The sequence below is a fragment of the Carassius auratus genome, chromosome 35, assembly GCF_003368295.1.
Source record: "Carassius auratus strain Wakin chromosome 35, ASM336829v1, whole genome shotgun sequence".
In the NCBI taxonomy this organism is placed as follows: Eukaryota; Metazoa; Chordata; class Actinopteri; order Cypriniformes; family Cyprinidae; genus Carassius; species Carassius auratus.
Window position 1 is genome coordinate 12,233,113 of NC_039277.1, and position 22,838 is coordinate 12,255,950.

Here is a 22,838-nt window from a genome sequence, read left to right on the forward strand (position 1 = left end):
ATAGCTTGTTTTTGCCACTTGAACACAAAAAGGTTTTCAGTCAGTATCGTCCTTTGTAAACAAAGATTTGGTTTTAATATACTTTAAATCCTCTTTTGTCATTCAGCTTTTATCATCTTAGATTTATCTGGGCTTGAGTATACATGTCTGTGGGTCACGATATGGGTGTTGTGAGGGTGCAGCTGACTGGATTATCTGACACATGGTGTTTCAGCTGTCACTCATTTAATGGTTATTGCTGGGTTCTCGTGGGAAAAGCACACAGACACCAAGTCACCTGTTTCTTCATGAACAACTGTTAGAATTTAGATTCTGTGACAAATTATTTAAATACCATCAAAAAAAAGAGACATTTTATGTTTGTAAAGAAATGCATGCAAATCTGTGTTTAGGTATTGTGCATTTATTTTTGTGTCAAAAAAGTAATACATGCTGATTTAAAATATAAAATTCATAACACAAATAATATTTTTAAAATATAAATATTTGAAATCTTTTTTACAGCATAAAAAAAAATCTTTTTTTTTTTTTACTTGGCAAAAAGCAAATCAATACAAAACTTACAAAAGACCTTCAAAATCATCTTCAGCATAGAAAAAGTACAAATACGTGTCACCAAAAAACTGACATCACATTTTTTTTTTTTATCCTGGTGTGCATGCAAAAGTGTAGCAGAGATTCACAGCTTATCTAATGTCTAATGGCAGCATAAATCACCTTTAAACATGGAATGAAAGACGCTTGCGTTCTATGTACAGGTGGGTTAAAATCTCTTATATTGGAGAGAAAACAGCAACCTGCTTATAACCAGGTCAGCAATCAAAAATATACACAGTATTGCACATCTATTATTTCACCAAATAAGATTTTTGTAGGTAAAATGAATCTTATTCACTAAGAGTTCAAATAATACTTAAAAATCTCCCCAAAGGCTGAACGCAAGATATTTAAGGCTATACAAAATGTCAGCAATCCCCTAAAGAGGAATATCAAGAGGAATGTCATCTTTCAGTTAAATACTGATAGTTTCATCACAGGTTTAGAAGTGAGGCTATTGGAAAAGTTCAGCACTGTTGACCTGAGTGTCATTACAATTTAAGGTTGAATTACATAAGGGCTGAAAAACCACTAATATTGTTTAATCATATAAACGCTATAAAAAAACCCTTCAACCGTTCATTAACAGTCTTAATTGTATTACAGTACAACACATATAAGTACAAACATTATTGTGGGCAGTGACAGCTTTGTTTCACAGAAGAATTGTGCATTAAAGGTTGGCTCAGCTCAGCTGCTACATGGCACTTATACTAGAATCATGTTGTATGTGTTGCTGCGTGTGAACTCGACATTCAGTGTCTAATGTCCTGGGGTCGAGTAACCTCAAGATCTAATTTTACAGTGTTCAGAGCCTATCTGTTCTCTGGATGCCTTCACTCAAGCTATGCGTGTAACATATGCTAAATATATCTGGTCTATGTGTGGGAAGCCCAACTGAGACCAACTGTGAGCATTGTCGGTTAGACTGCATACATCTGACTTTATATAATCTAAAAGTTCTCCTCCTCAGCACAGGGTTTTGAGAGCCCCTGAGGTACAGAGCAGAGTCTGCATATGGTAGGGAGTTGGAGACTCCACTTGCACCACAGGCTCTGGCTTGAACAGGGGCAGCTGGAAGCTGAAGGGCGCCACTTTTTTCTTGAAAATCTGCCCAATGCCCATGGTAGGGAACTTGCTGTGGTGCTGAGGGCTGTGGGGTTCCTCACTACCCCCGCTGCTGGGTGGGCTACCGCTTGAATCTGAGGAGCTTGAACAATCTGAAGCAGGAGGAATTTTCTTGAGTTGAGGTTTGATTATAAGAAGAGGTGGGCTTGGGATCGTGGCCTTCTTCAAGTACGAGCTATCAGGCTGAAAAGCAGACACGTGTCGAGGTGGAGAGAGCGCTCCGTTGGTCAGCTTGAACCATGGCGATGGAGGAGCATCTCTGCTTGGTTGCTTGCTTGCGGACGCCCAGGAATGAGCGCCGAGGGAGGAAGGTGGGCGAGCGGAGATGTTGACAAATTTTGGGGAATCTTTGGTGCTGTCTTTCTGGACTGGCTGGGTCTCGGGTGTAGGATGGGTTGGGGTCCGCTGTGGGGTCGGCTGCGGGGTTGGGTACAGGGGGTGGATCTCCATGTACTCCAGAGAGGAGGAGGTGATACAACCACCATGTCCTGAGTAAACATCTTTAAAACCTCCGGTCACGGCTTTCAGAAGACCTGAAAATGAGAGAGGAAAGAGTTTGATACAGAACGGATTCAACTTCGCTTAATCAGACGGATTCGGAGTCTTAATTTGTATAAGCAACTACTAAACTGCATGCTAATACATTTTCTGTTTGTATTTCTATTACTCTGTCATGCAGAATGTGGAAGTCTGCTGGGCTAGAGAATGTATTTTGCAGTTTAGCCCTACATTTTAAACTGCTTTAAGAGAAGATGCATTAAACTGTTTCGACTGTTCTTGTTGATAAAAAGAAAATCAGGCAAAACAACATAGGACCTAACTGATTTTGATGTGGGACAAAAGAAGTTGATAATCTTACCGGTTAGAAGTAATGTGAAAGTGAGTAAACTTGGTGAGGCTGAACTATCAACCACAGAGAAAAATTCCAACTAACTGTGCTATGTTCCATGTTGTGCTGAATTCTTCAGTAGTCACATGACTTGGCAAACCAGCAAGTAAAACTGAGTGGAACAGGTTTTCTCTACATGCTTTACACCTGTCCGTTTAAGTCATCTTTAATCTTTAAACGTTAATGATATTGTATCTGATCAGAACAGCCCTAAAGGGTTTACATTTGTCTCGGTTTCATTTACTGTCAATTATCCCTCAGGTATCAAAGCTTATTTCAAAGCTGCCTTCAACAAAGAGCTATATTAAAAATGGTTAAATTTGTACCATTATGTAGTGTTTATTATCATATATAATTATAGTCACACATCAATTGTGTGCCAAATCACATCTTAACCAAATAATTGTTACTGTGTCTATAGTCTAGTTTCAGGCGCTCACCATTTCTGTGTTTCTTCTCCTTGGTGGGACCTTTGTTCACAGCGAGATACACGGGCGTCTGCTTGGGTGGAATCGTAACCTTCTCGACGTGTTTCCTCCATTGAGTCTGGAACAGCTCGCTCTTTTTCTCCTTCTCCATGTTGTACTGTTTCTCCTGTGAGAACAAGAGAAAACGTTAAACTCAGGAGACAGAACTGAAATGCTTCTATGGGGGACGTGCTGGTGTCTTTGTCTTCTCAAACTTACCCTGTACTCTTTCGAGAGTCGCTTCATCTTGTTGTTGAGCAGGAAGTACACAGTCAGTGTGTGGCAGGCTTTGTTAGTGAGCACCGCGCTCAGAACCTCGCTGTGTTTGTAGCCCATTTTCTCAGTCATGTGGAGCAGAACCGTGTGGTTGATCTCCTCAATGTGGATCCTGAACGGTACAACAAGATGTTTAAGGTCATAATAAGTCATAAAAGATTTGGCTTTGACCTCCAAGCGTTTTAGGTGACTAACCTATTTAAGTAAGGAACTCCAGTGTGAGGGTTGCCCAGCTGCAGCCATGGATCAGCCATCACTTGGTGGATGTTGGGTCTCTTCTTGGGGTCAGGCTCGAGAAGTCTCTTCAGCAGGCTGATGGCAGCTGTGAACACAGACAGGAAGCTGTAAAGCCTTGCTAGCCTTACTTTAACAAAACAATTATCAGTCGCTGTGTTTAACTGATTTTTTAGGATGAATAAATCATTGTTTCTTAGGACAAACACATTATGTTGTAGTAAAGAGTATTCAGCCTTTCTCAAGCAAGCAAGCGCACAGCCTTGCATCCTTGAGATGCTAAATACAGGTGTTATATAATGAGGCTAATCTCATTTCAACGCTGCATCATCTTGTAGTAATATATCCATTCACAGATTTAGTAGCGAATTAATCACCTGGTATTAAGAACACTCACGCAAGTGTAACAGATTGGAAAAGTTGACGGAATGTGATCAACCACGTGATCTACCTAAATTGATTTTATCTGGAATTCTGCTTGTGTCAAATTAGTCAACAAAATACAATGATTAGATGGCAGTTAAAGTAGATATTACAGAATCATCTTACTTCTGTGGAAGGTTAACTGATGGCTGTTAGGAAATCTGAATAAAGCGGATCGTTTGATTTTGTCTTGTGGGGAAAACCAGTTTTTCTTGTGGTTGAAAAAATAAGCCACAACTTGTCTGGCACGTTTGCTGTAAACAACGTTTAGGAGCCAATGGCATTGCAATTTAAAGTATGAGTTCTTGAGTATGTTTTCATTTAAGATGACATGATTATTACAGGTTCATTTGCAACTGCTGTTGTAAACATAACTGTTGGGACAAAAAAAATATTAGGATCTTAATGCATGATCTACATAATGAATTCACTGGTAAAAAATGTTGCATTAGTGTTGGCACTCAGGCATGGTTTTTTTATGGCATGCAGGTTTTGTGTTGCTGGCAGTCGACTACAAAATAATGTGACAGAAATCAGCAAACTGGATCAATGAAGTTGGATTATGAAGACTCCCTGCTTTATTAGATTTGACTTTCATCTCCTGAGATATTTAAAACACCAGTGGGCACCAGACCCTCCCTTTTGTTTTCAATTTAAAACTCAAGAGCCTCATACAGGACTAAAAAAAAAAAAACAGTGACGTTTTTCAAGGACCTCATTCATGCTCAGAATTCAGAGCATGATGCCCATTATAACGTAATTGGTAGAATCACACAAGCTTATTTTTTAGAATGCAATAGTTATTTGTTCTTGTTTCGATGTGACCTTTGTGGTCATTAAGATCTTTTGAACAACTCAGAGATGTAGTTCTCTCAATACCTGAAGAGATAGATGGAGGTAGAGGGTTCATATCTTTGTCCACCATCCTCTGATGAAGGGCTGTCAGGCTAAATGGCTCCACAGTGAATGGTAGGGTACCCGTCAGCATAGCATACATGTTCACCCCTCTACATTGAAACACATACATAGAGTCAAATTCTGAAAAATGTACCGAATGCAAACTTAGAACACAGTGCTTCACATTTTGTGAACTCACATTGACCAGACATCCACTTTGGGCCCGTATTTCTTTCTTGAGAGAAGCTCAGGGGCGGCGTATGCTGGGCTGCCACACTGTGTGCTGAAGGGATCAGAGTATCCCAGAATGCCTGCACAGTTACTGAGGCCAAAATCTATATAGGGAAAACGGAGAGAAGGTTGTATGTAAGATAACAGTTGCATGCACTTTATCATAGATGGACTGACCGTCCCACTAGGAGGTGTGCAAAAAGGTTTATGGCTGCCCAACACTAACCCCGTCTGTCACACACAGCTGCTAAATAAAAGCCATGCGTTTGTTGGCTGTCTCACAAAGAGGTGAGAGGTCATTTGTTTTTAATGAGATACTGATTGCTCAGTCAGTCTTCAACACTTGCTAAAGATGAACACGTCCATGTCACTTCACTTTAGGTGACATTAAGACTTTGTGCTGTTCTTTAAGTTGCATTTAAAAACCTTGCATAATGTATATTCCGTACAATGCTTACCGATCAGCTTTATGTTGTCCTGTTCATCAAGGAGGAGATTCTCAATCTTTAAGTCTCTGTTGAAATTCATAAAAAAAAACATTATTTTAAAAACCTTAATTTATCAAACAACCATCTGAACTATAAATAAAAGAAGTCTTTGGAGTATCTACACATGGTTTCTCTGCTTTCAGAGTAACTTCACTATTCTTTGGAAAATCTAATTTAATGTTTCCCATCGATGACTTCACAATTCGTTTCTCACCTGTGAACAACTCCTGCCCTGTGCAGGTGCTCCACTGCCATGACTAGTTGGCGCACATATTTCTGGGCTTCTCTTTCTTCCAGCCTTTTCTTCTCATAAATGTGGTTCATAAGGTTTCCACCAGGGCAGAGCTCCATGACGAGGTAGTAGCTGTTCTCCGTCTCCAAGATGTCCAGCAGTTGGGTGATGTTGGGGTGCCGGATCATTTGCTGAATATCCCCTTCACGCCGCAAGTTCTTTGTGACATACGAATCCTTTCTGGCCTTCCTCTTGTCAATCACTTTCACTGCCAGCTGTGGGGAAAAATAAAAAAATAATACTTAGTCAATATATAAAAGACAAATGGAGTGTTTAGTGGATGTACAGAATTATTCTAATAGCCCTGAAAAGGTTAGGCAAGCCAGACAGGACTCTTATTTGCCCGTGTCCTCACGTCTCAAGGGTTGAATGTTTGTCCCTGAGATCCTGTAGAGGACTTAGTGGGGGAAGGATAAGGACAAATGACCAATGTGTAGCCATTCAAACATCTTCAATTAAAGGAAGAATCTCCAAATGGCTTGTTAATGCCACCCATTTGTCACCAACATGCAGTAAAAGACTAATGCTGTATAAACACTGAGTCAAACAGAGCACTACCCCCCATAACCCCCACGCACCTCCATACAAAAACCATTATGGTATTATACTATATATATAGAGAGAGAGAGAATTAGCATAATTTCACTGTTATTTTTGATCAAGATGGAAGGGTCTTTGTTCTCTATCCAACAGGATTTCTTTGTCCTGGGTTGAAAGTCCCTCTATAGGCTTTAACAATAGCCTGGTGTTATTGGTTCTACCCTTTATCAAAGAGCCCCAAACGTGACCCGAGGAGGGTTCAAGGGGTGACCTGCCATGCCACCACAAATCATCAGGCACAAAAAGAGACTGTTGAGCGAACCAGTCATACATGGCCAATTAAGAAGATAACTGGATCATTTACTTCAACTGAGTGGCACATTAAAAGACGTGCAGAGAAAAAAGGGTCTGAATCCCCTCCCTAAACAATCGCCTAAAACGCTAATCCGAATGATGGTCGACGGTCCCCCAGAGCCTCAGACTAACGTGTTGTTTTTCTCGCTGGGAGACAAAGGAGGTGAGGGTGTAAGTGGGTTAGATATGCTCACAGCGTACATGGGGGAAGCATGTGCTATTGCCCACCGATCGTGAGCCCCGCCCCACCCTGTCTGTTTTTCTAGGTGATGTCAGAGAACGAGAGCAAGGCAGGACACATGAGGAACACGGGGCAGCCTCGCTTCTCTTTGTGCTTGCTAGCCATTTGCATCATCGCCCGGGAAAGACCTCTTCTCTTTTCCACAGCAACCGTGAAAGGAGGCAAGAAGACTGAACAAACCTGATATGTTAAGTATTTCATGTCATTCACTGCAAGAGCAAATACTTTTTTTTTTCTAAATGCCAATAGACACTGCACCTCATAGCATGTCATTCCAAGGAAGAATGTTACATTCTGAGTCAACAATAGTTAATAAATAAACGCCCTGGAAACTAGATACCAGATATTGAGCCTGCAATTTGCTGAAATAAAGAAGTGGAAAAACTGTTAAGAAATTCCTTCTGAATGGCTGCACACTTTCTATGGGGTAATCTGAGGTTAATACAGACACCTGAATGCAAACAGGCTCAAGGGTTGTCTCTGTTACCTGATTACATTTTTGTGATGAAGAACATGAGACCATACTTTTAAAAGGTTTTTTTTTTTTTTAAATCAGCTTTTAATTTTAACATTGACATTAAACATTTATTTTAGAATTAATCTCTAAATAACACACAACAAAGCATTCCAGTCATGGTCCATAGACTACCTTTGCATGCCATAGGCATTGAAGAGGGTTTGACCAAAACAATTCAGACAGATGTTATTTCAATTTTCATATTCAGGCAATGATAGATGAACAAATAGATGATCAGGGTGTAGTAAATAAATAATACATTCAACTGTATTCAAGTCATGTATTTAACAGTTTAGACTTAAGTTGTGTTATTTTTTTCAGCTAACAATTCCGTATTCAGACAGTTTTGTGAACAATTGTCTTAATTAAATGTAGTAAATGACTAATGCAACAGTTTTCAAGTCCTAGTTTTATTTCGATTCAGACTAATGGACTAGATATTTTAAGTTTTCGTTCACTTAGATGATATAAATAAACAACTTGTATACCTATATATTAAAAACACAATTAATATGCATTTTTATTACAGTGTCAGGAAGATATTAGCGAGCTGACAGTGTTTCAAAGTGAAGGACACTGGATCTTCTCACCTTCTCGCCGGTGACCGCGTGAAGCCCCTCTCTCACTTTGGCGAACGAGCCCTCTCCCAGCTTCCTCCCGATCAGATAATTCCCAACTCTTTTCGTGTGGTAAAAGTTTCGCAGGATATCAGCTGGACGACCGCTGCCCATAGACGAAGGAGAGGTGTTTTCTGTGGCTTTCGCCCCAAATATCCTCTCGCTGTCCATCCCCATGTCTGTCCCAGCATCGGGCATCCCTGCGCCTGTTGAACAAAACCTGTTGTCTTCTGAATCTACTGTTACTTCTTATCAAGAAGACCTCTGTGAGAATGGGACATCTGAATCCCTGCTCCTAATACTAAACCCTTAGCGGAAACTGACACATGAGCCACCTGTTCGGCTCAGCTGGCTGTCAATACGCAGACTATAAGATTGTAATAGTTTACGTAAGTATTGCATTCGTCATGGGATAATTAATAAAGCCACTTGGTCCTAATCTAAACGTCTTATTAACATGCGGACGTCACCTTAGGATAAAGCTTAAGTTTCCAGCACCTCTCTGTGTCTGAGTGAATGTCTGTCTGACTGCCGAGACTCTTACAGTTGTTGTTTGAAGTTAGTTTCCCGGCACGGGGTGGGGGCGTTTCTTATTTGCTAGAAAATCCTTTCTCAGTTACCGGGCTAAAATCTAATCCAATCAGTGGTCGCGCCGGGATTAGAGGCTCCACCCTCTCCCGAGTTGTAAAAGTAGCCCCGCCCCTCACCCATGCTTTCCTAGACAACAAAGAGCATGGTTGCTGATGAGTCTGATTTACCGTGATACTTGATTTCTGTCAGCTTTCCCAGGTGATGGTATACGTAGAACACTTTAGACTGACTTACTGGTTGTGACTTAATTATCTATTGATTATTCATTCAAATCCACATAAACACGTTTTATGCAGTGATGTCATGCATAGCATTGATTTATTTTTCTTTAATTTGCAAGACATTCACCACATTAGATATAACTACACTTTACATACTAGTTACACTTTGCATACACTTTTTTTATACTACTTTTTAAATAGCATTGCATATTATAACAAACATTAAATTTTGTATAGATAGCACACTAAACAGAATAAAATTCATCCTCACTGCATGTCTTCCTTTTTATTAATTTTTTTCTTTTATTTCCACTTATATTTCTTTATTAGCTCACCCTATTTGTTTTCTGTATTATCTATTTCAACACTTTAAGCATTTTATATTCCTGACAATATTGTAATAAACATGCCAAATAATATAATATTTAGGAAATGTCTAAATTACTAAATGTAAATGTAGTATAATAACAAATAAGCCAAGTGTCTCAGATCGTTTTTAAATGAAACTGAACTTGTTGCCATTTAAATATTATCCTTGAAACAAAACACTGTATCCTACAAAATAATAACAGAAAGACCACCGATGTAAATTTTAATAATTTAAAATTAAACATTTAAATTTCACGTGTTTTGTAAATGAGTGTTCATAATTCGTAATCTCTTGGCGATGACTATCCTGACATAATTAACAGACCTCCACAACAATGGAAGGTTGGATTTTTTATTTATTTCTTTTTTTATAAGACATACTATTGCGTCACCACCATACAGTCTATAGTACACACACACTTGTTTGTCTTTATTGCTGAGATTTCCCTAATTGTAAACTAATAATATTATTATTATTATTTGTTAATGTATTCAATGCAGTGCTGTTTCTTCTTTGTAAAAGAATAATAATAATAAAAAAAAAAAAAAAAAAACACTTGTTAACATTACCATGCGGTCATGAGACTAGCGGTGTACAGAGAAATTAAGGTAAGGGAAGTCTATTGCACCCTCCATTGGTGATATGCTGTAGGACAAGTAGGACACATTTCTATCTATCTATCTATCTATCTATCTATCTATCTATCTATCTATCTATCTATCTATCTATCTATCTATCTATCTATCTATCTATCTATCTATCTATCTATCTATCTATCTATCTATCTATCTATCTATCTATCTATCTATCTATCTATCATCTACTTTCATATGCTATTAGACCTCTGTGTTGAATTCATTATACATAAACTGTTGTAATGAAATTTCAATAAATTGTAAGATCCGGCAATAGAATATTTACCATTATCTGGCTTGTTTAAATATTTATCTTGAGCAAGCTATCAATGCCACAGACGTACATACAGACGTAATCATTACATGCCGCCGCTGACCAATAGAGGGCGCTCCTTAATAGCGTTATGGCTCGATTCTGGCGAATTCGGTAGTTGCTCCGTTTTTCTGCAGCCGGCGTGACACTCACGAGCTTCTCAGCACGCTAAAGCCCCCCAAAGCTATGTCTGGATACACTGCTGGACACGGTTTCGTATATTTCTGCTGCTCTCTGCTCTTCTTTGGTGAGTTGGTGACATACACATTCTCAGCATAATGAACATCACTGGCCCTTTTTAGTCAAATGAGATCATTTCTGTCAAAACTGTAAACACACACCTGTTACAATGTTACAGATAATTCATATGTCCATGGACCTAATTAAAATAAAACAAAAACTACATATAGCCTGTGTTTGTGTGTGATTAAGAAATTTGGTTCTTTTGTAGATGCTTACAACTAAACTTTATTTTATTTTTATTTTTTTATCTCTCTCTTAGTGCCTTCTTGCAAAGCTTTTAACGGCGGAATCTCAGAAGTAAGAAGAAACATTTTAACGTTGAATGTATGCATATATGTATGTGCGTATAACATATTCATCTAAACAACTATGTTTATGTAATAATTATCGTTAAGGTTGTAAATCAAGCTATATGCATGTTCCAAATGTTTATCAGTATAGTAAACAACAACCACAACACGTTTTTATGTGGAATCCGAGATTCACTTTTTGGCTCAAACTCAAGGCCACCTTGTCCAGCAGAGCAGAGCAGATCCCTGACAGACAGCTGATTTACAGCCCATTTTAAAAACACCCTCATTTAATGCACCTAAATCAACTCACAATATAGCTGACAATAATTCATGTTGAACATGTTGAAAGCAAATTCACATTAACTTTTTAACCTTTGAAAGATTATTTGCCCTCTTTAATAAGGGCATTTTCAATTTGGCTATTATAGTTTTCTTATTTTTAGAAGTTATGAATATATATATATATATATATATATATATATATATATATATATATATATATATATATATATATATATATATATATATATATATATATATATATATATATATATATATATATATATATATATATGTGTGTGTGTGTGTGTGTGTGTGTGTGTGTCTGTGTGTGTCTGTGTGTGTGTGTGTGTGTGTGTGTATGTGTGTGCACACTTACAGTATATAATTTATGAAGACATAAATATGTATAATGACATGGGTATAACACTGGTATAACAATATAAACATGGTTTATGTTTCTTAATTATTTACTTATTAAAATAGTGAAGACCACTAAACAATGTCTTATTAAAAATGTAAAAATGCTGAAAGTTTTCTGCCTGGGGCAGGTTTATTCATAAACACATAACATAAACACATTTGTGGCCATGCATATACATCATTACCGTAAAACTGAATAAAACACAAATGCTTCATATTGTCTCTTGCAGAAGAAACAGGAAAGAAGTGATCCACAAATGTTTGACCAATTGACTGGTGAGTTGCACAGTGTGGCTTCTTCCTCCGGATTATTTTGCAGTCATCATTAATCGGAAGTGAATTGAATTTACAAATAGGAGATATTCAAACAGTCTCTCCGGTTTGAATATTTATTTGTTTGTTTTTATTAAGTCCTTTAATATCAAACAGTTTAGTTGAGATCTAATCAAGGCATATGAAAAATGTATTGACTATAGTAGGCACTATAGAGTAAATGTTTTTTCTTCTCCCTATACTCTGTTCTCGTCCTCTGTGGCAGAAGTGCGGGATGTGGTTTTTGTGATACAGAGTCAGAAAAACTCATATCATACCCACAGGGCTGAACAAAGAAGAACAGAGCTCCTCCATCAGGCTCAAACTTTAAACCAGGTAGTTTTACATTATACTGTATGTACAAGAAAGTATGCAAAATGCAGTTTTGGTTTCATTTAGTATACTTAGTTTTAAATGCTTGGTAAATATATACTTATATTCCTTCATAAAAACTTTATATTGCAGTAAATTTTATGTTATTGTTATTTTTTTAACAAGATGGTAGATAAACACTGAAAATGAAAATTTTATATCCTTGATTTAACAAAAAAGTGGATTGCTCTGTGCCTGCTCAAAATTCAGTGTAAAAACTTAAAAGTCCACAAAAAAGTCAGACTAAATTATTCCTGCTCAGATCCATCTCAGCCACTTGTATCAAATAATAGTTATGATTGCTGTGGAAATGCATTTATGCCACCTCTGAGCAGCATTATTAGGTGTGAACACACCTACTGTATTTGCCACTTTATAAGAACTTAAGTGCCACCTTTGCAGTGTACATTTGGCACAATATAATTTCTAAACCTTTATGTAATATGGTTTATGTTTTCAGAGTCTTGTTCTTTTAGCCACATGATGGCACTGTTGTTTTTGTAAAAGTAACTGTTTTTTTTATTGGTATTAAGTGAAATGTTATATTTCAATATTAAGAGTTGTTTTTGTGGTGTCTAAAGAGTTTCTAAAAAGTGTCTCTATCACAATAATTACACAGTGTGGTGCAAATTATTTTTTAACTTGTTGACAATTTTTTGTGCTTGTGTGGTCACTGTAATAGATGGGTGGTAAGACACAACGTGCGTCTCTTTTGTGATTTTTTACATTTGTCATGATAAATATTGTGCATATGTATGCTTCTTTGTGCGCCTAAACTTAAAATCCTTGTACGGTTTTATAGACATCAAATTTGACATGAAAAAATGCACCCTCATTATTTAAACTTAAAAAAAGAAAAAAAGAAAACAACAACAGTTGGGCTAACACAAGCAAGTAGCTTGACTAAAGAGAAGTTTGATATATTTCTGGAATTAGTCAGTAAAATTTCCCAATTATAGGGGACAAACAAACAAATGAGTGTGCATGAGTGTACAGTTCTTGAGTTGCATATCTCCTCATTAAGGCTGGGACTATCTGGAACCTGGTGCAATGCTATGATACTTGGGTGCCAGTAATTATTGACATGCATGTATTGATATTGCTATGTATTGCAATATTTGTGTGCTTTTTTAAATTTTAAAGTGCACTTATACAGACTGTCACAAAAAAAAGAATATATATATATATATATATATATATATATATATATATATATATATAATATATATATATATATATATATATATATATATATATATATATATATATATGTACACGCAGATTTTGCACACTGCTTTGGACATGTCTGGCTGTTCATTCTAGACATGCACTGATTGCAATTTTCTTGACCGATTCCAATTTCAAAATTTGTATTTTTTGTAAGTGTACTGATGATGCCGATGAACAAGGGAAAGAAAAAAAACGTGTACATGGACAAAATGTTTATTTGCTCTACAGGCAGAACTAACTGCAGGCATTTTGAATTAGAGGTAACCACTGCATTTCAATCATGATCCAAATAAAGATACTACAGACATATAATACAGCATAAAATGTTTCTGTAATGTTACTGTAAATTAGATTGTATAATTTCAAAATCTGAAAACAGAATGGTTTGATTTCAGCTTTGTGAAATTATGCTACGTAAAACACATCTGAACAAAACAAAAATGTCATGTTTGCATAACGCTTGTTCGAGGGAACACAGCTCTGTGTATTGATGAATCAATGGGAACGCCCCTTAAAGGTGTGCAGATTGTCTGAAGCCTGTTTAGAATGATGCATCGGGTCATAGCGCATCGGGTCAAGGAGGTGTCCGTTGTTATCACTTGGCGATGGCAAACAGTGCCCATCCTGACTCCAAACTACAGGAAGCGAGGGGTCCTGCCATATCAGTAGAGCATGAAAGCAACTGCGCACGACATGATGGCCTAGCTTGAAGCCGGTCAAACACATTCTGACACGGTAAACAGGAGCAGGAGCCAAACAGGCCTGCATCAAGACACAATTGAGCTGCACCCCCAAGAAATTGGGGACACTTTTCTGGGCGTTCAGGCTGAGGCCAGGAGACTGAAGGTGGTGAAGAAGAATGTCCCTGTGATGACATGTCAATTCCCTGGATTGGACCAGGATGAGCCAATTGTCCGGCAATCCATGCACTTTGTGAACGTCCATGGAGCCATAGCCAGGGAAAATTCAGGTGACAAAGATCCAGGATGGGGCGAAGACCTCTGTCCTTTTTCAGGACAAGAAAATAATGTCTGAAAAAGCGGTGATTCGTGCAATTATTCAAGTTGGAGCCTTCTCTATTGCTCCCTTGAGAAAGTGTGAAGTCCCTTACTGCTGCAGAACAGAAGCCCCGAAGGGACTGTTTACCACAGTAGGATGAACTCATCAAAACAGGGGGGGATTGCATCAAAACTGAAAGTTGTAACTGGACTGGATTGTGCTGAGAACCCAACACAACACTCCTGGCAGATACCTCCATACATTTAGGTAGCAAGACAGAGGTTGCATATGGATGCATTCTGGAGGATATGAGAGTACCATGTTTTCGGAGTGGCCGCCCGCTGGTGGAGGTAGGCGTGGCAGCAACAACAGCAGAGGAGAGCCCATGGTGTCCTCTTGCGATAACGGCCGGCTCAAGACACGGGCTGACACAGGGAGAAAGCCAAGAACATCTCCCACCGTGTGAATATCACTCAGAATTAAAAGAGGCAGTGAGGGGAGATAGCTGGATGCGACTCCTTCCTTCAATACTGGAAGAAAGCGAATAACCCCCCACCCCAATTCAGTATATTTTTCTGCTGGTGCATCTGTGCTTCATTTTCAGGATTCCTCTGTTAATAACCCGTTTACAGACACTGTAGTATTTCTACACAAATAACATTTTGGAAAATGATTGCATAGCAGTCTAGAAAATAAATAGGCTGAAATTAAAAACTAAATAAATCAAACTTAAAAAATGGCCAATTTATATGAATGAATAAAAAATAAAAATAATTGTTATAGTTTGGTGTAACGTGTATGCCCTGATTTCATTATTTTTGGTTCTGTCATGTTTGCCCCATAGTATGACATACTTCTCTCTCATTGCTGTTCCTAGATTGTTGTATTCACTTCACCTGTGTTCTATTATTTATCCCATTAGTTCCTTTGTTTGGTCATGTACTTAAGTCATCAGTTCTCCCTCAGTGTCTGTCGGTTCTCGTTTATGTTGGCGTGTATTTCATTCCTGTCCCCGGTATTTTTGTTATTAAAGTCTATTTTCTAGTGTTAATCCTACACTCTCAAAAAGGATGTGTTAATCAATAACACTTTTTTTGTGTTATGGCCATTTTATCACATTTCGTGTAATTTTAAGTTGATCATGTGTAAAAAGAAAGAGAGAAAGAGAGAAACAACATAGTGTGTCCACCACAATATGTGTCAATTATCAACCAATCACATTACTGCACACGTCACTCCTCAAGCTGGTAACCAAATTCATTGATGTGGATGCACTCATGTCAGGTATATGGATTTCCCAGTTAGAAATGTAATGTTCCCAGAATGTTCCGAGATGGTCATGATGTTGAGTTCTTTAAAGGGTTGGTGGGTGTTATTTGGTAGCACATTATTTTACAGTCCTGTTCCTCATGTACATACTATGTACTTATTATAGTAATTACAATAACTATGTAATAACTAGGTACTAACCCTGAACCTACCCCTAAACCTAACCCTACCCCATGTAGTTACCTTGTATTACCAGAATTTTCTTTAGATAAATACACTGTAAGTACACTATAAGTACATGTTAGTACACGTAACTGTAAAATAAAGTGCAACACGTTAGGTATTTGGAGGACTGACAATGCTCAGAGTCTATTTGGTCCCACAATACAGAGTTTTAAAGTAACACTGAGGTAGAGTTGAACTTAATGAGAATGTCAACAAGCAGAATTACTGAAGGAAAGAAAAACAGAAAAAAGAAAGAGACGGACAGAAACAGAACTACTACTAAATTACAGTCATAGCCCAGAGGAAATCAAGTGAAATAAAACACATCAAGTCTCTCAAGTGTTAAACAACTCCACAAACAGCATCAGCTTCACTTATTACTAACCAGTTTGACTTTATTTCTGTATGAGACAAAATGTATGAGAATTAATAGAGGTTTATATGTTAGTTTCATTTCACAAAATGTCACCGTCACCATCACCATCATCATCATCATCATCATCATCATCACTGTGGTCAGAATTTGCTTTAGTTGGGCTCTTGAGTCTTAAATTTACATTGTAGTTTTTTTTTTTGTTGCTGTAATTTTGTGTTTTTACAGGAAAGAACATTTGGAGAAAATACAATGCTATAAACAATCATCTTATAGTGGCTTGATTCACTGATTGTTACAATCTACTTGATTGAATATTGAAACTATTTCTGCAGTTTGAATTTGAACAGTTTTGAACATTTTAAACACTTGTGCACAAGTTTTTGTTTATGGCACACATAGACATGAATCTCTTGTCAGGAGAAAATGGGCAGGATTCAGATGCGGGTTTACGCTAGGCTTTATTTAAAGCAGAGGAGGCAGATCAGATGAGTCACGTTCACTGGATTACTCGTAGTGACTGGGAGAATAGTCGAAGCAGATGAATCAAACCGATGAGTAACGTTCCACAGTTATTTGTACGACCACTGAGACCGGAGGGATGACACTGAAGCTTCCAAGAGCTCTGCGCTGGGGAACAGGGGGCAGAGAAAACAGCTAAACACACTGGAGCCTGAGGACAAGACACGACAAAGGTGAGTGCCAAGAATAACTAGAAGATCGGAGCTATTGGTACGAGTAACAACAGTCTGACAATAGACAGAGAAACACGGGGACTGATAAGGGGATAAAATTAGAAGAACATAGAAAACAGGTGGTGAGTAATTAGGGTTCACAACACTGAAACAAGGAGGGCGGGGAAAACTCGAACAGGTAGACGCGGTGAGCTGACAAGAGACCCAAACACACACAAAAGGCAGGTGATTAGCCCCGAGACCCGACAGTACCCCCCCTCCCAGGAGCGTCACCTGACGCTCTAGGAAGGGGCCTACCTCGATGCCGCCGGAAGTCCTCAATCAACGAGCGGTCCAGAATGTCCCGGGACGGCACCCAGCACCTCTCCTCTGGACCATACCCCTCCCAGTCCACAAGATACTGAAACCCCCTGCCGCGGCGCCGCTCATCGAGTAATCTCTTAACCGTATAGGTAGGAGATCCATCCACAAGACGAGGGGGCGGGGGGGGTGGGCCGACTACAAGCAGGATTAAGGGGGGAAGAGAACACCGGCTTGACCCTGGAAACATGAAACACCGGATGAACCCGACCAAAAGTGGGAGGGAGCTTGAGCCTGATCGCCACCGGACTAACCACCTTGGTGATGCGGAATGGCCCAATGAATCTGGGTGCCAGCTTACGAGAAGGCGCCCGGAGAGGCAGATCCTTGGTAGAAAGCCAAACCCGCTGACCACACACATAGGCGGGAGGAGAGGACCGGCGACGATCAGCTGCGGTCTTGGTTCGGCCAGAGGCTTGGACCAGAATCCTCCTGACTTTCTCCCAGGTGCGACGGCAGCGCTGGACGAAAGCCAGGGCGGATGGAACCGCTGCGTCGGGTTCCTGTGACGGGAACAGAGGTGGGTTATAACCAACAGAACACTCAAAAGGGGACATACCTGACGCGGCCACCGGAAGCGTGTTATGAGCGTACTCTGCCCAGGAGAGCTGCTGGCACCAGGAACTCGGATTGTTGGACGCTAGACAGCGGAGCATTCTTCCTAGATCCTGGTTGGCCCGCTCACACTGCCCATTGGTCTGGGGATGAAACCCTGAAGACAGACTAGCAGAGGCCCCAATCTGTCTACAAAATTCCCTCCAGAACCGGGAGACAAACTGGGGACCCCTATCAGAAACCACATCCACCGGAAACCCATGGAGACGGAAGACGTGGTCCACCACCAGTTGTGCGGTCTCCCGGGCGGAGGGCAGCTTGGGCAGGGGGATGAAGTGAACCGCTTTGGAAAAGCGATCCACCACTGTGAGAACAACAGTGTTACCCTTCGACGGAGGAAGCCCTGAGACGAAATCAAGGGCAATGTGTGACCAAGGGCGAGAAGGGATAGGGAGAGGGTTTAGCAGACCATCAGGAGGGCGATTGACCGGCTTACTTTGGGCACATGTGGGGCAGGCCAACACAAACTGTCTAACATCTGCGGCCATAGTAGGCCACCAGAAACGCTGTCGGATGGCAGACAACGTCCTCCGAATCCCTGGATGGCAGACTAACCTGGATGAGTGACCCCACTCAAGGACCTCAGAGCGCAGCGCAGCCGGCACCGGCAACCTGCCCGCCGGACACTCCCCTGGCACTTGCACCCCTCGACCGGCCTCCTCAACTCGCTGCTCGATACCCCATGAAAGAGCCCCGACCACCACCCCCTCAGGAAGGATGGCCTCGGCCGCAACCTCCCCCCCCGGAGCACCGAACAGACGAGAGAGGGCATCGGGTTTGGTGTTCTTAGATCCCGGCCGGTACGAAAGGGTGAAGTTAAACCTGGCAAAGAAGAGTGCCCAACGGGCCTGGCGCGAGCTCAGCCTCTTGGCTGAACGGATGTATTCCAGGTTCTTGTGATCCGTCCAGACCAAGAAGGGCTGCACTGACCCCTCCAACCAGTGACGCCACTCACCCAAAGCCAATCGTACCGCCAACAGTTCTCTATTGCCGATGTCATAGTTACGTTCTGCAGGGCTGAGACGACGAGAGAAGAATGCACAAGGGTGGAGCTTCCCATCGTGGAGGGAACGCTGAGATAGAACTGCGCCAACCCCGACGTCCGAAGCATCAACCTCAACAATGAACTGGGCCTCAGGATCTGGAACCAACAGAACAGGTGCAGAGACAAAACGGGACTTTAAAATGTCAAAGGCTACCTGCGCTTCCCGGTTCCATCTGAAGGACACCTTAGTTGAAGTTAGGGCTGTGAGCGGTGCAGCAATCTGACCAAAATTTCTGATGAATCGCCGGTAGAAGTTGGCGAAACCCAGGAATCGCTGCAGCGCCTTCCGGGAGTCAGGAACCGGCCACTGGGCAACAGCTTCAATCTTAGCGGGATCTGGCTTGATCCCCTCCGTAGAAATAATGTGGCCAAGGAACGTAACAGACTCAGCGTGGAATTCGCACTTCTCCGCCTTGACAAACAACTGATTCTCTAACAACCGCTGGAGGACCCGTCTGACATGCTGGGTGTGTAATTGGAGAGAAGAGGAGAAAATCAAGATATCATCCAAATACACGAAGACAAATTGATTGATCATGTCACCCAACACGCTATTGACGAGTCCCTGGAAAACGGCTGGAGCATTGGTAAGACCAAACGGAAGAACCAAGTACTCGTAGTGTCCCGAAGGGGTGTTAAATGCCGTCTTCCACTCATCCCCCTCCCGAATGCGCACCAAGTGGTAGGCGTTGCGCAGGTCTAACTTGGTGAAGACCCGAGCTCCCTGTAATTACTCAAAAGCAGAAGACATTAAAGGTAGGGGGTACCTGTTCTTAATAGTAATGTCATTCAAACCTCTGTAATCAATACAGGGGCGCAGGGAGCCGTCCTTCTTCTGAACGAAGAAAAAACCTGCACCAGCGGGAGAGGAGGAATGGCGGATGAGCCCAGCTTGGAGTGACTCACGTATATACTTGTCCATGGCCTCTCTCTCAGGACCCGAAAGGGAGTATAACCGACCCTTAGGCGGAGAAGCGCCCGGGAGAAGATCAATGGCACAGTCGTAGGGGCGATGCGGGGGTAGCGAGGTGGCCCGGGCCTTACTGAAGACCGCCCGAAGATCATGGTACTCCGCGGGGACACCGGACAGGTCAGAGGGATCCTCCTGAGGAACACAAGACACAGAGACAGGAGGAAAAACAGCACCCAAACATGACACGTGACAAGACTGACTCCAGGCTAAAACGGCATTGTTGACCCAGTCAATGTGTGGGTTGTGTTTATGTAACCACGGATGCCCCAGGATTAACGGAGCCTTAGGGGAATCAATAATAAACAGTTCAATCAGCTCGCTATGGCTATCAGCAATATGAAGGCTTATCTTGGGGGTGATGTGAGTGATGGTGGTGAGGGGACGGCCAGCTAAAGACCATGCTGATACGGGACTAACCAGAGGAATAAGCGGTATTTTCCAACGTTGAGCAGAAGCAGCATCGAGGAAGTTCCCCTCAGCCCCTGAATCCACAAGGGCGAGCCCAGTGTGAGACCGACTCTGGAAAGAGAGTTGGAACGGCAGCTGAGTCCGTGCTGCGGGAGAGCTTGAATTAAGAACCGTGCCCACCAGGACTCTCCGCCTCACTGGTGGACCCTGGCTTTTAACGGACAGTGAAGGGCGAAGTGTCCTCCCCTGCCGCAGTATAGACACGCCCCCGATGACAGACGCTCCTGCTTCTGTTGTGGTGTAAGCCGTAAACGACCCAACTGCATGGGGTCCTCCTCCGAGGGCTGTCGGCCGGCAGAACTGGCTGAACTGGCTGAAGAGGACTCTAGGTGGCGCCACGGGGCGGGCGCTTGCCGTTGTTTGCGGCGGCGGCTGAGACGGCCCTCAATACGGAGCGCGAGATTAATGAGATTATCCAATTCCCGCGGGAGCTCTATGGCCGCGAGTTCATCAGAAATTTGAAAATCCAACCCCTCAAGAAAGCGAGCGCGCAGCGCGCTCTCATTCCACCCACACGCCGCCGCTAAAGTCTGGAACTGGATGGCGTAATCCGTGACAGAGCTCCTCCCCTGAGTCAAACGCGACAACTGGGCCGCCGCCTCGTCTCCTTGAGCTGAGCGATCAAATAACTTTGCCATCTCTCGACTAAAATCAGTGAAGGTAGCACAACAGGGAGCCCGCGATCTCCATACGGCAATTCCCCATTCGCGGGCACGGCCCGAAAGAAGTGTAAGGACGTACGCTACCTTGGCTTCCTCATTTGCGTAACGCCGGGGCTGCAGAGAAAACACCAGCGAGCACTGGGAGAGAAACGCTTGACAGGCGTTAGGATCGCCATCATAGACCGGCGGATTGTTGGCATGAGGTTCGGACTCGTGGGCCATACCGGTGTGAAGAACGGACCCCCGGTTTGTTGCCTCTCGCTGAAGGTCGTCCACCCGTGTGAGGAGCTCGGAGACTCGGGCCCTGAGAGCGTCCACATCCTGCGCGGTGGTGTTGAGCTGGGTGGCATGCTGTCCTAACAAAACTCCCTGCTGCACGAGAGCCGAGCGGAGTGGATCAGATCCCGCTGAATCCATGATATGGTCAGACTGTTCTGTCAGGAGAAAATGGGCAGGATTCAGATGCGGGTTTACGCTAGGCTTTATTTAAAGCAGAGGAGGCAGATCAGATGAGTCACGTTCACTGGATTACTCGTAGTGACTGGGAGAATAGTCGAAGCAGATGAATCAAACCGATGAGTAACGTTCCACAGTTATTTGTACGACCACTGAGACCGGAGGGATGACACTGAAGCTTCCAAGAGCTCTGCGCTGGGGAACAGGGGGCAGAGAAAACAGCTAAACACACTGGAGCCTGAGGACAAGACACGACAAAGGTGAGTGCCAAGAATAACTAGAAGATCGGAGCTATTGGTACGAGTAACAACAGTCTGACAATAGACAGAGAAACACGGGGACTGATAAGGGGATAAAATTAGAAGAACATAGAAAACAGGTGGTGAGTAATTAGGGTTCACAACACTGAAACAAGGAGGGCGGGGAAAACTCGAACAGGTAGACGCGGTGAGCTGACAAGAGACCCAAACACACACAAAAGGCAGGTGATTAGCCCCGAGACCCGACATCTCTACAATAACAATCAACAAAATATTCAGATGAACATCTTTGAACATCACAAAGCAAGCAAAAAATAAAGCAAATAATATGAATAAAAACATTAAAAATAAGACAATTCAGGTGCATTATTTATTCATGTTGCAATGGATTCTGGGAGCCATGGATAAGTGTTGATTAGTGCACCCAGAATGCACTGCAGCATGAAACATTTTGTTTATTGTCACCACCGTTGAGATTCATATGCTATTTTTTGATGAATGTTAGCAAGTTTTTTTTTAATTCATCAAATTTTCTGCATTAAGCATTACTTTTAACAACAATACTAAATTAATTTAAAATCAAACATAATCACAGACTTTAATAGATCTTTTTTATTTTTTCCTACATAAGTCACTGACCAGCCAAAACCAACTGACAGTGTTCTTTTTCTGTCTTTTTTGGACATAATAAATAGATTATGATTAATAGATTAATAGAAAAAAATAAAGATTTACAGCAGCCAGAGAAAAACCAATGTTATAAAGTTAAGGGTCAAGAGGAAACACATATTGCCTAAATGGTAAGAAAATTCAACATCTAAACCTCCGTTCTAAATAATAACTTTTTAAATTGGTTAGTAATAAGTGAAGCTAGTGATGCTGTTTGTGGAGTTGTTAAAACTTCCTCTGCTGAGATCTTGAAAGATTGAAAGATTCAATGTTTTCTAAGGCTGTTAATAAGTCAG

General features: G+C 41.4%; 2 protein-coding genes across 2 annotated transcripts in view; one reads left to right on the top strand and one right to left on the bottom strand.

Annotated features, from left to right (window-relative positions):
* Positions 1-408: 408 nt before the first annotated feature.
* hunk (hormonally up-regulated Neu-associated kinase) lies at positions 409-9,464 on the bottom strand. Its single transcript, XM_026219987.1, has 9 exons — positions 8,165-9,464; positions 5,845-6,137; positions 5,601-5,656; positions 5,111-5,246; positions 4,894-5,021; positions 3,553-3,679; positions 3,301-3,469; positions 3,055-3,208; positions 409-2,258 (listed from the first exon to the last, which is right to left on the bottom strand). The coding sequence occupies exons 1-9, from the start codon at positions 8,387-8,389 to the stop codon at positions 1,567-1,569; spliced, it is 1,980 nt and encodes a 659-aa protein (XP_026075772.1). The 5' UTR covers positions 8,390-9,464; the 3' UTR covers positions 409-1,566.
* A 733-nt stretch (positions 9,465-10,197) lies between these two features.
* Positions 10,198-22,838, top strand: part of LOC113054437 (beta-1,3-glucosyltransferase-like) — a 42,822-nt gene continuing 30,181 nt past the window's right edge. The window contains exons 1-4 of the mRNA XM_026219988.1: positions 10,198-10,568; positions 10,824-10,861; positions 11,790-11,835; positions 12,098-12,207. Of these exons, the coding sequence (XP_026075773.1) occupies positions 10,508-10,568; positions 10,824-10,861; positions 11,790-11,835; positions 12,098-12,207 (255 nt within the window). The 5' untranslated portion in view covers positions 10,198-10,507. The remainder of the gene's footprint in view (positions 10,569-10,823; positions 10,862-11,789; positions 11,836-12,097; positions 12,208-22,838) is intronic.

Excerpts from the sequence above, each read along its gene's own strand:
- hunk (XM_026219987.1), bottom strand. The coding sequence starts at position 8,389 with ATGCCCGATGCTGGGACAGACATGGGGATGGACAGCGAGAGGATATTT. Across the intron at positions 6,138-8,164 it reads ACGCGGTCACCGGCGAGAAG|CTGGCAGTGAAAGTGATTGA; the intron begins GTGAGAAGATCC and ends TTTTCCCCACAG. Across the intron at positions 5,657-5,844 it reads AGGGCAGGAGTTGTTCACAG|AGACTTAAAGATTGAGAATC; the intron begins GTGAGAAACGAA and ends GAATTTCAACAG.